Source organism: Tachyglossus aculeatus, chromosome 9 (genome assembly GCF_015852505.1).
Source record: "Tachyglossus aculeatus isolate mTacAcu1 chromosome 9, mTacAcu1.pri, whole genome shotgun sequence".
NCBI lineage: Eukaryota > Metazoa > Chordata > Mammalia > Monotremata > Tachyglossidae > Tachyglossus > Tachyglossus aculeatus.
Window position 1 is genome coordinate 22707438 of NC_052074.1, and position 15711 is coordinate 22723148.

General features: G+C 46.7%; 2 protein-coding genes across 3 annotated transcripts in view; one reads left to right on the forward strand and one right to left on the reverse strand.

Annotated features, from left to right (window-relative positions):
• HADHA (hydroxyacyl-CoA dehydrogenase trifunctional multienzyme complex subunit alpha) overlaps positions 1-10645 on the reverse strand; it is a 34711-nt gene extending 24066 nt beyond the window's left edge. The window contains exon 1 of the mRNA XM_038751441.1: positions 10501-10645. Within this exon, the coding sequence (XP_038607369.1) occupies positions 10501-10567 (67 nt within the window). The 5' untranslated portion in view covers positions 10568-10645. The remainder of the gene's footprint in view (positions 1-10500) is intronic.
• Positions 10646-10863: 218 nt separating this feature from the next.
• The window catches only part of HADHB (hydroxyacyl-CoA dehydrogenase trifunctional multienzyme complex subunit beta), a 30511-nt gene continuing 25663 nt past the window's right edge, over positions 10864-15711 (forward strand). The window contains exons 1-2 of one of the 2 annotated variants that reach the window (XM_038751428.1): positions 10916-10933; positions 13565-13614. The gene's annotated coding sequence lies outside the window, so the exon portion shown is untranslated. Of the gene's footprint in view, positions 10934-13564; positions 13615-15711 lie in introns of both variants that reach the window. The other variant, XM_038751429.1, reaches the window with a different exon arrangement.

Sequence of the window (15711 nt, forward strand, 5' to 3'; positions counted from 1 at the left end):
GTGATATGAAACACCCTCCCACAGGAGGCAAAAATTGCTAGGTTTCATCTGTCAATCAATGGTATTTATTGAGCACTTACTGTGTGCAAAACAATGTACTAAGTGCTTGGGAGAGTACAATACAATGGAGTTGAAAGACATGTTCCCTTCCTAGGAGTGTTGAGGGGGAGATAGACAATAACAGATAATAGATAATAATAATAGATAATTAACATACATTAATTATAATAATTGGCAGAAATAATGGTATCCATAATAGAGAGGAAAGGTGTGTGGAGGACAGACAGAGGACCCTCCTCACCTAGCTTTAGACAGCCCCCACCTGTCTACCAACTCCACTATATTGTTCTCTTCCAAGCACTTAGCACAGTGTGGGGTATACGGTATATGGTAAGTGCTTAATAAATAGCACTGATTGACAGTGGGGGTGGAGACGGGAAAGGGACAAATTTGTTTGTTTTTTTAATGGTATTCGTTAAGCAGTTACTATGCATAAAACACTGTTCTAGAAATTGGTATAGAAACAAGATAAATAGGTTGGACATAGTCCTTGTCCTGCATGGGGCTCACAATCTAAGTAGGAAGGAGAACAGAAGAACTGAGGCACGGGGAAATTAAGTGACTTGCCCAAAGCAATTGGCAGAGCCAGGATTCAAACCCAGATCCTCTGACTCCCAGGCCCAACTAATAGTGGCTTCTGTTAAGTGCTTACTATGCGCCAGGCACTGTGCTAAGCACCAGGGTGGATACAAGGAAATTGGGTAGGACACAGCCCCTATCCCACCTGGGGCTCACAGTCCAATCGCCCATTTACAGATGAGGTCGAGGCACAGAAAAGTGAAGTAACTTGCCCGAGGTCACACAGCATACAAGTGGCGAAACTGGGACTAAAACCTATGGCCTTCTTACTCCCAGGTCTGTGCTCCATCTATTACACCATTCTGCTTCTTTTTGTTTCCCCGTTCCACCACCCCTTTGACTCAAAGCTTCAGCCCTTTGTGGGGCTGGGAGGGGAGTGGGGCACACCTCAAAGCACATCTACAGCACCTGTATATATGTATATATGTTTGTACGTATTTATTACTCTATTTATTTACTGTATTTGTACATATTTATTCTAATTATTTTATTTTGTTAATATGTTTTGTTCTCTGTCTCCCTCTTCTAGACTGTGAGCCCACTGTTGGATAGGGACCATCTCTATATGTTGCCAACTTGTACTTCCCAAGCGCTTAGTACAGTGCTCTGCACACAGTAAGCGCTCAATAAATACGATTGAATGAATGAATGAATACTACACCTCCGCCCCAGCCTTTCATTTGTTTGCCAGGGCTCACTTTGCCCTAAATACCAACGAAGCCTCAGATGGAGAATAACCTTTGCCCCACTTTTTAATCATGCCTGAGTGGGAGGCGAGGAAGAAGCCAAATCGCTCCAGGACTTTGAAAAAAAAAGAACTTCACATTTAAATTCCACCAGAACAGAAGAGTAGTTCATGCAACACAATTAATAGGATTTTAGGCCTGAATGTTTTGATTATTTCATAAGCTAAACACCATCATCTGAAATTTGCCTTTGGGAAAGGGTGGAAAAAAATTGATAACCCACAACTGGGACCTTTAAAACAACAAATAAAGGTATAATAATAATAATAATGGGATTTATTAAGCGCTTACTATCAATCATATTTATTGGGCGCTTACTATGTGCAGAGCACTGTACTAAGCGCTTATGTGCAAAGCACTGTTCTAAGCGCTGGGGAGGTTACAAGGTAACCAGGTTGTCCCACTGGGGGCTCACAGTCTTAACCCCCATTTTACAGATGAGGTAACTGAGGCACAGAGAACTTATATACATACCACAGTCACTTTGACTTTCTGCTAATTTCTGATTTGTAAATTACCTTAGAAACTAATGTAATTGTCCTTCTGAAGTGTGGACTTTAGAAGCATCTTACTGATAAATTTGGCCTTCCTCTAAAAAACATTTTGTGGTCAAAAACACTTTCCTTCAATGAAAACAGACTGACATAGCACCAAGTATAAGGTTAATATTTGAGATTACAGATCACCCTCAAAGGAGTCTTAGACTTCACCTCCCACCAGCATCTGGTTTAAAAACATCTTCAGATCATGGATATTTGAGCAATTCTTTACCGAAATTAATCCACACCTCTCCTCCAATAGATCTTTAAAAGTAAAGAAGGTCAACCCCTTGGTGTCAGCGATTTACCCAAGGTCAAAAGGGTTCAGAACTTTTACATTCCTGATAAATCTTCACCCCAGTGATTAGATTACCAGGACATATCATCTTCCTGTGTAAAGGAGGCTGTAAAAATCTCTAGCCTCACCCTTGCACCTACGCGGAGCAGAAGTCCTAAAACAGAATAATGCCCAATTGTTACAGTGAGCATAAATACAGTGTAAAATTTCAGTCTCACAAAATGAAGAACAAAACTCCCACGTGAATATCAATTCGTTCAATTCAGTCGTATTTATTGAGCGCTTACTGTGTGCAGAGCACTGTACTAAGTGCTTGGGAGAGCACAACAGAGTTGGTAGACATTCCCTGCCCATTAGGAGCTTACATGACATGACATAGGACTGCAAGAATCCAATCAGGCTATTTGTAGACCTAGAAATGAGCGCTGTATCAAGGATGTGGCTGCCATGGCATCTGTCACGAGCACATCAGGTATTCCCGGGCACGGGCTAGCCACAGACATTTCCTCCACTTTGCGCAGTCTCATCTGTCTTCAAGGAGAAGGGAAAAAGCTAGGTAAAAGGAACTACGCAGGGGACTGAGAATCTTGTCCCTGGGTCAGAACCTTCTATATGAAGGACATTGTACTACATGCCTAGAAATATACAAAAGAAGTAAAAGGTGAGTTTATAATCTAATGGGGGAATATAAAGTTTACCACAGACATCATCCACTACAACATGCCTAGGCATGTGACAAGGACAGAAGTAAGCAGATTCAAGAGAAAAAAAATAAACATTCCTGCTAAGGTGACAGGATCGTGGGCTAACTAGCAAAGGAATGCCTCTAAGAGGAGGTGACTTTTTAGGGCCTTCCCAATTCCTTGGTGTTATCAGCTCCCTGGAATCACGGTGGGCTGATGGTACCCCAGTGGCAGTGTCCTCATACATCTCTGTAAAGTCATGGAACAGGCCGGAGACAGTGTGAGGATGCAAGGAAATGTCCCAGTAAATGAGGAAGAGCAAAAGGATACCCTTGCCTTGGGGACAAAAACCACAGTTAATACCAAAGTACAGTTAAATACCAGCAGAGAGAGGCAAAATAATAATAATGGTATTTGTTAAACACTTACTATGTGCAAGTAACTGTACTAAGCACTGAGAGTTGAGCATCACCTGGACATTTAACTACTTACTCACACAAATGCACTCATTCTGAAAAGAGAGAAAAAAATAAAGGCCCCAACCTCCACATTTATGTGCTTTTTGACATACTTTAACTTTCAGTGCCAGAGAGAGTTGGCAGAGTGGTTCAAAGGATCCCAGAAGACTAAGACCTGGAAGCAGAGGGTGAAGATTGACCTACAGCTTCCAAATTATGTCTGAGTTGGGGTCACCCCTAAAACTTTTTGAGCTTCACAGTTACCCTAATCTTAACTCTGAGAAGTAATGTAGCCTACTGCATAGAGCATCGGCTTAAGAGTCAGAAAGACCTGGGTTCTAATCCCAGCTCCACCACTTGTCTGCTGTGTGACTTTAGGTAAATCATGCAAATTCTCTGGGTCTCAATTACCTCATCTGTAAAATGGAGATTAAGTCTGTGAGCCCAATGTGAGACGTGGAGTGTGCTCAACTTGATTAGCTTGTATCTACCCCAGAACTTAGTATAGTCCCTGGCACATAGTAAGTGCTTAAATACCACACACAAAAAAAAACCCCTCTTGACAAGAAGTACAATTAAAGAATGGCATGCATGGAGCATGTGCAATGCGCCACTCACTTCCTCTCTATTAGGGAAACTAGGGAAAGTGTTTCTGAAATGGCTTATGTCCAGAGACTCGAGGCCTCTACAAGTTGGTCATGAGTGAATACAGGCAATTCCGGGCATGGTTAGGCCACACTGTTTTAAAAGGAGGGTTGATAATGTGTACCACAGAACTATCTTGGCCCACGAGAATCCGCACAAACCCTACAGTCAGTCAGGCAAGTAGTCAAAGCCCTTCTCTTCCTACTCAAGAAGACACAACTCCATATACTTTATCATTTTAAAGTAATGCTTATCAAGGCTTGCTCCAGGAAACCTCAAGGAAATTCACTTTGAAGTTTACTGGGGATAGAAGAGGGGGGAGGTCTTCCACAAGTAGTGAAAACCCGACAAATCTAGTAGCAGGAAAAGAAATAATTCTGACGGCCAAGGAGCAGAGGCTGGCACATGACTGAGTACTGGAGATAAGGCAACCAGAAATATTTCAGAAGAAATAAGTCAAAGCAGCTATAATAGGGGACACTGGGAGATAAAATTGAGGGCTGTAGACTGTAACTTCCTTGTGGGTAGGGATAGTGTCACCCAACTTGTTACCTAGTACTCCCCTGAGCGCTTAGTACAGTGTTCTGCACACAGGAAGTGCTCAATAGCATTTAATTTACCCATCTTCCACTCCCTTCCACGTCATCCTGCTTGCTCAGTTCACTCATCCCTCCCCACCAGCCCGTATGTATATATCTATAGAGCATGGGAAGCAGCATGGCATAGTGGATATAGCACAGGCCTGGGAGTGAGAAGGTCGTGGGTTCTAATCCTTGCTCCACCACTTGTGACCTTGGGCAAGTCACTTCACTTCTCTGGGCCTCAGTTACCTTATCTGTAAAATGGGGATTGGAACTGTGAGCCCCATGTGGGACAGGGACTGTGCCAACCCGATTTGCTTGTATCCACCCCAATGCTTAGTAAGCGCTTAAATGTCACAAAGATTATTATTAATTTCATTTGTTTGTATTGATGTGGGTCTTCCCCCTCCCCGCCAAGACTGTGAGCTCGTTGTGGGCAGGGAATGTCACTGTTAACCATTGCAGTGTACTTTCCCAAGCGCTTAGTACAACTCTCTGAATACAGTAAGCACTTAATAAATGACTGAATGAATGATTTTGGGGAAAATACACCAAAAGGTGGGCCAAGAAACTTCGTCTGACATCAAACAGTGGCTGCCTCAACCTCAGGACTTGGAGTCAGGTCAGCTGTGTCCAGGGGTTTGGCACTGAGAAAAATGACCCTCCTCAGCCCCGGGGTTTGATGATGGGAATAATAATAATGGTAATTTTTTTAAGCACTTACTATGTGCCAAGCCCAAGCCTAGGCTCTTCCCACTAAGCCAAGCTGCTTCTCTACCTACCCCAGTGCTTAGAACTGTGCTTGGCACACAGTGAGCGCCGTTGTTGGGTAGGGGTTGTCTCTACCTGTTTCCGAATTGTACTTTCCAAGCGCTTAGTACAGTGCTCTGCACAGTAAGCGCTCAATAAATATGACTGAATGAATGGATACCATTATTACTATTATTATAATTAATAAAGTCCTCTCAGTAGGGGCGGGTGCAGTTCCGTGGCTCAGTGGAAAGAGTCCGGGCTTGGGAGTCAGACATCATGGGTTCTAATCCCACCTCCGCCACTTGTCAGCTGTGTGACTTTGGGCAAATCACTTCACTTCTCTAGGCCTCAGTTCCCTCCTCTGTAAAATGGAGATGAAACCTGTGAGCCCCACATGGGACAACCTGATCACCTTGTATCCCCCCCCCAGAGCTTAGAACAGTGCTCTGCACATAGTAAGTGCATAACAAATGCCATTATTATTATTATTATTATTATTACTACTTAACTTCTCTGGGCCTCAGTTCCCTCATCTGGAAAATGGGGACGAAGACTGTGAGCCACACTTGGGACAACCTGATCTCCTTGTAATAATGTTGGTATCTGTTAAACGCCATGTGCCAAGCACTGTTCTAAGTGCTGGGATAGATACAAGGTAACATGGGACAACCTGATCAACTTGTAATTAATAATCCTGGTATTTGTTAAAGCACTTACTAAGAGCATGGGCTTTGGAGTCAGAGGTCACGGGTTCAAATCCCAGCTCCACCAATTGTGGGCTGTGTGACTTTGGGCAAGTCATTTCACTTCTCTGGGCCTCAGTTCCCTCCTCTCTAAAATGGGGATGAAGACTGTGAGCCCCCGTTGGGGCAACCTGATCAACTTGTAACCTCCCCAGCGCTTAGAACAGTGCTTGGCACATAGTAAGCGCTTAATAAATGCCATTATCGTTATTATTATTATGTGCCAAGCACTGTTCTAAGCGCGGGGGGAGATACAAGGTGATCAGGTTGTCCCCTGCAGGGCTCACAGTCTTCATGCCCATTTTACAGATGAGGCCCAGAGAAGTTAAGTGACTTGCCCAGAGTCACTTGTATCCACCCCAGCGCTTAGAACAGTGCTTTGCACATAGTAAGCGCTTAACAAATGCCATTATTATTATCCCCATTTTACAGATGAGGCCCGGAGAAGTGACTTGCCCAGAGTCACTTGTATCCACCCCAGCGTTTTGAACAGTGCTTTGCACATACTAAGCCTTTAACAAATGCCATTATTATATTATTATTATTGTTCATTCATTCATTCAATCGTATTTATTGAGCGCTTACTGTGTGCAGAGCACTGTACTAAGCGCTTGGGAAGTCCAAGTTGGCAACATCTAGAGACGGTCCCTACCCAACAGCGGGCTCACAGTCTGGGGGAGGGGGGACATTCATTCGTTCAATCGTATTTATTGAGTGCTTACTGTGTGCATAGCACTGTACTAAGCTCTTGGGAAGTCCAAGTTGGCAACGTCTAGAGACAGTCCCTATCCAAGTGCTTAACTTCTCTGGGCCTCATCTGTAAAATAGGAATAAAAATAATAATGGCATTTGTTAAGTGCTTAACAAATACCATTATTATTATTATTATTACAAGGTGATCAAGTTGTCCCTGAAGAAATGCATCAATTTCTGGATTGTGAGCCCACTGTTGGGTAGGGACCGTCTCTTTATGTTGCCAACCTGGACTTCCCAAGTGCTTAGTACAGTGCTCTGCACACAGTAAGCGCTCAACAAATACAACTGAATGAACAGTAATAATAATTGTGGCATTTGTTAAGCGCTTAACAAATACCATCATTACTATAATTATTACAAGGTGATCAGGTTGTCCCTGAAGAAATGCATCAATTTCTAGACTGTGAGCCCACTGTTGGGTAGGGGCCGTCTCTAGATGTTGCCAACTTGGACTTCCCAAGCGCTTAGTACAGTGCTCTGCACACAGTAAGCGCTCAACAAATACAATTGAATGAACAGAAATAATAATAATGGCATTTGTTAAGCGCTTAACACATACCATCATTATTATAATTATTACAAGGTGATCAGGTTGTCCCTGAAGAAACGCATCAATTTCTAGACTGTGAGCCCACTGTTGGGTAGGGACTGTCTCTCTATGGTGCCAACCTGGACTTCCCAAGCGCTTAATACAGTGTTCTGCACACAGTAAGCGCTCAACAAATACGATTGAATGAACAGTAATAATAATAATAATGGCATTTGTTAAGCGCTTAACAAATACCATCATTATTATAATTATTACAAGGTGATCAGGTTGTCCCCGAAGAAATGCATCCATTTCTAGACTGTAAGCCCACTGTTGGGTAGGGACCGTCTCTCTATGTTAGAGAAGCAGCGTGGCTCAGTGGAAAAGAGCCCGGGCTTTGGAGCCCGAGGTCATGGGTTCGAATCCCAGCTCTGCCACTTATCAGCTGGGTGACTTTGGGCAATCAATCAGTCAATCGTATTTATTGAGCGCTTACTGTGTGCAGAGCACCGTACTAAGCGCTTGGGAAGTCCAAGTCGGCAACATATAGAGACAGCCCCTACCCAACAGTGGGCTCACAGTCTAGAAAGTCACTTCACTTCTCCGAGCCTCAGTTCCCTCACCTGTAAAATGAGGGTGAAGCCTGTGAGCCCCGCTGTGGGACAACCTGATCACCTTGCAACCTCCCCAGCGCTTAGATCAGTGCTTGGCACATAGTAAGCGCTTAAGAAAAAGCTATCATTATTAAGTCACTTCACTAGGCCTCAGTTCCCTCATCTGTAAAATGGGGGTGAAGCCTGTGAGCCCCAGCGTGAGGCAACCTGATCACCTTGCAACCTCCCCAGCGCTTAGATCAGTGCTTGGCACACAGTAAGCGCTTAAGAAAAGGCTATTATTATTAAGTCACTTCACTGGGCCTCAGTTCCCTCATCTGTAAAATGGGGGTGAGGCCTGTGAGCCCCAACGTGAGGCAACCTGATCACCTTGCAACCTCCCCAGCGCTTAGAACAGTGCTTGGCACATAGTAAGCGCTGAAGAAAATGCTATTATTATTAAGTCACTTCACTTCTCTGGGCCTCAGTTCCCTCATCTGTAAAATGGGGGTGAAGCCTGTGAGCCCCAACGTGAGGCAACCTGATTACCTTGCAACTTCCCCAGCGCTTAGAGCAGTGCTTGGCACATAGTAAGCGCTTAAGAAAAAGCTATTACTATTAAGTCACTTCACTGGGCCTCAGTTCCCTCAACTGTAAAATGGGGATGAAGCCTGTGAGCCCCAACGTGAGGCAACCTGATCACCTTGCAACTTCCCCAGCGCTTAGAACAGTGCTTGGCACATAGTAAGCGCTTAAGAAAGAGCTATTATTATTAAGTCACTTCACTGGGCCTCAGTCCCCTCATCTGTAAAATGGGGGTGAAGTCTGTGAGCCCCAACGTGAGGCAACCTGATCACCTTGCAACTCCCCCAGCGCTTAGAACAGTGCTTGGCACATAGTAAGCGCTGAAGAAAATGCTATTATTATTAAGTCACTTCACTTCTCTGGGCCTCAGTTCCCTCACCTGTAAAATGGGGGCGAAGCCTGTGAGCCCCAACGTGAGGCAACCTGATTACCTTGCAACCTCCCCAGCGCTTAGAGCAGTGCTTGGCACATAGTAAGCGCTTAAGAAAAAGCTATTACTATTAAGTCACTTCACTGGGCCTCAGTTCCCTCAACTGTAAAATGGGGATGAAGCCCGTGAGCCCCAACGTGAGGCAACCTGATCACCTTGCAACCTCCCCTGCGCTTAGAACAGTGCTTGGCACATAGTAAGCGCTTAAGAAAAGGCTATTATTATTAAGTCACTTCACTGGGCCTCAGTTCCCTCAGCTGTAAAATGGAGGTGAAGACTGTGACCCCAACGTGAGGCAACCTGATCACCTTGCAACCTCCCCAGCGCTTAGAACAGTGCTCTGCACATAGTAAGCGCTTAAGAAAAAGCTATTATTATTGTCACTTCTCTGGGCCTCAGTTCCCTCATCTGTAAAATGGGGGTGAAGCCTGTGAGCCCCAACGTGAGGCAACCTGATCACCTTGCAACCTCCCCAGCGCTTAGAACAGTGCTTGGCACATAGTAAGCGCTTAAGAAAAAGCTATCATTATTAAGTCACTTCACTGGGCCTCAGTTCCCTCACCTGTAAAATGGGGGTGAAGCTTGTGAGCCCCAACGTGAGGCAACCTGATCACCTTGCAACCTCCCCTGCGCTTAGAACAGTGCTTGGCACATAGTAAGCGCTTAAGAAAAAGCTATTACTATTAAGTCACTTCACTGGGCCTCAGTTCCCTCACCTGTAAAATGGGGATGAAGCCCGTGAGCCCCAACGTGAGGCAACCTGATCACCTTGCAACCTCCCCAGCGCTTAGAACAGTGCTTGGCACATAGTAAGCGCTGAAGAAAATGCTATTATTATTAAGTCACTTCACTTCTCTGGGCCTCAGTTCCCTCACCTGTAAAATGGGGGTGAAGCCTGTGAGCCCCAACGTGAGGCAACCTGATTACCTTGCAACCTCCCCAGCGCTTAGAGCAGTGCTTGGCACATAGTAAGCGCTTAAGAAAAAGCTATTACTATTAAGTCACTTCACTGGGCCTCAGTTCCCTCAACTGTAAAATGGGGGTGAGGCCTGTGAGCCCCAACGTGAGGCAACCTGATCACCTTGCAACCTCCCCAGCGCTTAGAACAGTGCTTGGCACATAGTAAGCGCTTAAAAAAAGCTATTACTATTAAGTCACTTCACTGGGCCTCAGTTCCCTCATCTGTAAAATGGGGGTGAGGCCTGTGAGCCCCAACGTGAGGCAACCTGATCACCCTGCAACCTCCCCAGCGCTTAGCACATAGTAAGCGCTTAATAAATGCCATTATTACTATTCTGTGGCCAAGCCGGACTTCCCAAGCGCTTAGCACAGTGCTCTGCACACAGTAAGCGCTCGATAAATACGACTGACTGAATTATTGTCGTGGCTCCTGACAGGACCACGGGCGGCCACAACGATGGCCGATCCCCTCCTTCCTTTTCTTTCTTTCTTTCCTTTTTTCTTTATTTTTCTTTCTTTCTTTTTTTTCCGTCTCCTTCCCCGTCCCGCGGTCGGGCCTCACCTGGGAAACGGCGCCTGCCGGCGGCGCTGAGGCGACTGAGGCTGCCGATGGCCCGCGCGGCCGCCATCTTGGAAGGGAAAGGTCGACTGGCCGAGCGACGCCCCGCATCGGGCTTCTTCTTCAGGCCCGCCCGGGTCCTCTCCCTCTTAGCTGCCCGTCGCGCCGCCTGATCGCCTTCGCGCGCCCCGGACGGCTTCGCCGGCCTCCCCGCGCCTCCCGGGGTGCCGGGACCCGCTCTTCGTAACGGGAAAGGACGGAGGGACGGAGCGACGCCTCGGGAGAGGAGCGGAGAGCGGGATTTGGCCGTCGAGTCGGTCAGGCAATGCGAGGGGCAGCCCGAGCGCGAGGGGCCGGGGGGGCCTAATCGGGCTCCGGCCGGGGACCCGTCAGTTCTAGGGAGCGAGGGAGCAGGGAGCGGACCGGACTACGAGAGGTGAGGTGCGGGGGGGGGGGCCGGGGGGGGCGCGCGGCCGTTTCATGTCCCCCCCCCGCGACGAGGGTGCGTGGTCCGACCCGCGGGATTTGGGGGGCCGCAGCCCCCGGGCAGGGTCCAAGGGGATCATCTCGCGAGACTTGCGGAGGCGGAGGGGCTCGCGGCGAGGCGACGCTCCTCAGGGGCGGCCCTGGGCCTCTGACAGGAAAGTCGTGACGGAGATTAATAATCGCAACAATAATAGTAATGGCGTTTGTTAAGCGCTTACTGTGTGCAAAGCACTGTTCTAAGCGCTGGGGAGGTTACAAGGTGATCAGGTTGCCTCACGTTGGGGCTCACAGTCTTCATCCCCATTTTCCAGATGAGCAAACTGAGGCCTACAGAAGTGAAGTGACTTAATAATAATAGCTTTTTCTTAAGCACTTACTATGTGCCAAGCACTGTTCTAAGCGCTGGGGAGGTTGCGGGGTGATCAGGTTGCCTCACGTTGGGCTCACAGTCTTCATCCCCATTTTCCAGATGAGGGAACTGAGTCCCGGAGAAGTGAAGTGACTTAATAATAATAGCATTTTCTTCAGCGTTTACTGTGAGCAAAGCACTGGGGAGGTTGCAAGGTGATCAGGTTGCCTCACGTTGGGGCTCACAGTCTTCATCCCTGTTTTCCAGATGAGGGAACTGAGGCCCAGAGATGTGAAGTGACTTAATAATAATAGCATTTTCTTCAGCGCTTACGATGTGCAAAGCACTGTTCTAAGCGCTGGGGAGGTTGCAAGGTGATCAGGTTGCCTCACGTTGGGGCTCACAGTCTTCATCCCCGTTTTCCAGATGAGGAAACAGGCCTACAGAAGTGAAGTGACTTAATAATAGTAGCTTCTTCTTAAGCATTTACTATGTGCAAAGCACTGTTCTAAGCGCTGGGGAGGTTACAAGGTGACCAGGTTGTCCCACGGGGGGGCTCACAATCTTCATCCCCGTTTTCCAGATGAGGGAACTGAGGCCTAGAGATGTGAAGTGACTTAATAATAATAGCATTTTCTTCAGCGCTTACGATGTGCAAAGCACTGTTCTAAGCGCTGGGGAGGTTACGAGGTGATCAGGTTGTCCCACAGGGGGCTCACAGTCTCCATCCCTATTTTACAGATGAGGTAACTGAGGCACAGAGAAGTTAAGTGACTTGCCCAAAGTCATACAGCTGACAAGTGCTTAGTACAGTGCTCTGCACATAATAAGCGCTCAATAAATACGATTGATGAAGTGGCAGAGCCTGGATTTGAACCCATGACCTCTGGCTGCTAAGCCCAGACTCTTTCTATTGAGCCATTGAGCCAGACTTGTCCAAAGTCACACAGCTGACAAGTGGCGGAGCCGGGATTTGAACCCATGACCTCTGGCTGCTAAGCCCAGACTCTTTCCATTGAGCCAGACTTGCCCAAAGTCACACAGCTGACAACTGGTGAAGCCGGGGTTTGAACCCACGACGTCCAACTCCGAAGCCCGTGCTCTTTCCATTAAGCCACACTGCTTCTTTAAAGCGTTGAGACTTTCGGTAATAATGATGGCATTTGTTAAGGCGCCTACTATGTGCGAAGCACTGTTCTAAACACTGAATGCCCCCGCTCCCCCCTTCGTGCCCTCACCAGGCCGGATTGTAGGGCAGAGGTCGTGGGTTCTCATCCCGGCCCCACCACTTGTCTGCTGGGTGACCTTGGGCAAGTCACTTCACGTCTCTGGGCCTCAGCGACCTCATCTGTAAAACGGGGATTCATTCATTCATTCAGTCGTATTTATTGAGCGCTTACTGTGTGCAGAGCACTGGACTAAGCGCTTGTCGACCCCTGGCCCACATCCTACCTCTGGCCTTTTAGACTGTGAGCCCACTGCTGGGTAGGGACTGTCTCTATATGTTACCAACTTGTACTTCCCAAGTGCTTAGTACAGTGCTCTGCACACAGTAAGCGCTCAATAAATACGATTGATGATGGCCTGGAATGCCCTCCCTCCACACATCCACCAAACTAGCTCTCTTCCCCTCTTTAAAGCCCCACTATGAGCTCACCTCCTCCAGGAGGCCTTCCCAGACTGAGCCCCTTTTTCCTCTGCTCCTCCTCCCCTCCCCATCGCCCCCACTCCCTCCCTGTGCCCTACCCCCTTTCCCTCCCCACAGCAGTTGTATATATTTGTCCATATTTATTACTCTATTTGTACATATTACTCTATTTTATTAATGATGTGTAGATAGCTATAATTCTATTTATTCTGTTTATATTGACACTTGTCCACTTGTTTAGTTGTCTGTCTTCCCCTTCTAGACTGTGAGCCCGTTGTTGGGTAGGGATTGTCTCTATCTGTTGCCGAATTGTACTTTCCAAGCGCTTAGTACAGTGCTCTGTACACAGTAAGCGCTCAATAAATACGACTGAATGAATCAATGAAAGTACCATTTGGCAACAGATACAGTCCCTACCCAACAACGGGCTCACAGTCTAGAAGGGGGATAAAGACTGGCGTTTTAAGTGGGACAGGGATTGTGCTCAACCTGATTGATTACCTTGTATCAGCCCCAGGGCTTAGAACAGCATTTGGCCCATAGTAAGTGCATAATACTATCATTATTATTATTATTTTTAATAGGCGGAGTAGACGAACGTGCTCCCCGGGAAGAATCGGGGGCGAGGGGGAAGGTACGTGGAGGTTTTTGCACTTCCTAGTGAATAACTTGCTTTGGTTGCAAAGACTGCAGAGCCAAAGAGGTGCCCAAAAGTGATTTTCTTGAGGTTAAAAGTCTGAGTTGGGAGTGACCTTTTGGGGAATTGACTGGCAGCTGTTAATAAGGGGCTCACAAGGGGGGGGTATGAGAAGCAGCGTGGCTCAGTCGAAAGAGCACGGGCTTTGGAGTCAGAGGTCATGGGTTCAAATCCCGGCTCTGCCACTTGTCAGCTGTGCGACTTTGGGCAAGTCACTTCTCTGTGCCTCAGTTCCCTCATCTGTAAAATGGGGATGAAGACTGTGAGCCCCCTGTGGGATAACCTGATCACCTTGTAACCTCTCCAGCGCTTAGAACAGTGCTTTGCACACAGTAAGCACTTAATAAATGCCATCATTATTATTATGAGAAGAATCACTTCCGGGCAGAGGAGGGATTGCAGGATGTATGGTGGGGAGGACAGTGGCGATATTAATGGTTAGGAGAAGGAAATAAGCGACAGGTTTTAAGGGATCGTCCTTCCCCTCTTGGGAGGATGAGCTGTCTTGGAAATGTTTGTGTTAATTGGGGTTTGAGGCCGGGAAGATGATGACCATTTTTCCTGAAGAGGAAGGGAGAGAAGAGTCCTACCATTCTCCATTTTATAATGTAGTTTGGGCGGGTGGTAGGCATTATAGAAGTAAAGGGCATGGCCTAATAGATCGAGTTAAGTCACTTTAAGTCAATTAACTTCTCTGTACTTCAGTTACCTCACCTGTAACATGGGGATTAAAATTGTGAGCCCTATGTGGGACGAGGACTGTGTCCAACCTGATTAGCTTGTGTCTCCCCAGTGCTTAGTACAGTACCTGACACATAGTAAGCGCTTAACAAATACCATAATAAAAATGGCAACAGATTGCAGCTTTACACTATTGGTTAGGGGTGATTCCTTTTCTTTATCAAGCACAATAACTTCCATCCTGTTTGACCAGGCAGCCTCAGAGAGTCAGGGTCAGTCAGTCAGGCACTCATATTTATTATTGAGTGCTTACTATGTGCAGAGCACTGTTCTAAGCCCTTGGGAGAGTACAGTAAAACAGTAGAATGCAGAGCACTGTTATAAGCGCTTGGGAGAGTACAGTAAAACAATAGAATGCATTCCCTGCCCTCAACGAGCTTGCAGTCTAGAGGGGGAGACAGACATTGATATAAATAAATTACAGATAGGTATGCAAGTGCTGAGGGGCTGGGAGGGGGGGATGAAAAAAGGGAGCAAGTCAGGGTGATGCAGAAGGGAGTTGTAGAAAAGGAAAAGAGGGCTTAGGGATGACCTATTGGAGGAGATGTGCCTTCAATAAAGCTCTGAAGGGGAGGAGAGTAATTGTTGGGTATGAAGAGGGAGGGCATTCCAGGCCGGAGGCAGGATGTGAGCGCGAGAGGTCGGCGACAAGAACGAGGTACAGTGAGAAGATTGGCATTAGAGCAGTGAAGCGTGCGGCCCGGGTTGTAGTAAGAGAGTAGCAAGTTGAGGTAGGAAGGGGCAAGGTGATTGAGTGCTTTAAAGCCAATAGTGAGGAGTTTTTGTTTCATGGAAGTGGAGGACAGTTTATTTCTGGGTAGGTTTTCATGAGAATGTGTATTTGACCTTCGTGTTTGTTTTTGGATTTGTAGTTTATTAGCCCAAGATTTGGGGGACAGTGAGTTAGGTTTAGAAAAAAGAAGGCCCTGGGAACTATTGTGGGGGACAGTGCAAATTTGATGGACTGATGTTAATGTTTATCAGTTTACAATTTTGAGATAAATGGAAGACTGAACCCTTTCAAGTAGTGGTTCTGTTTATTTTTGGAAAAGTTAGCAGAATGCTTCAATAGACGTAGAGGTAAAATCCTACCCAACGTGAATTCAGAACTAGAATTCTGGAAATCACCTTTCTTTGGACAAATGAGTCTGTGGTTGCTGCCATCTTATCTGTCTTCTCTTGGTGACATTTTGCCTTTGCTCTCTCTCTGCCCAGAGCCCAAAAAGTTGTGCCAGCAGCCTCCTTAAAGGCTTTCGTGTGGTTAGATGAGTTGACAGATAGCTCTCCCCATCA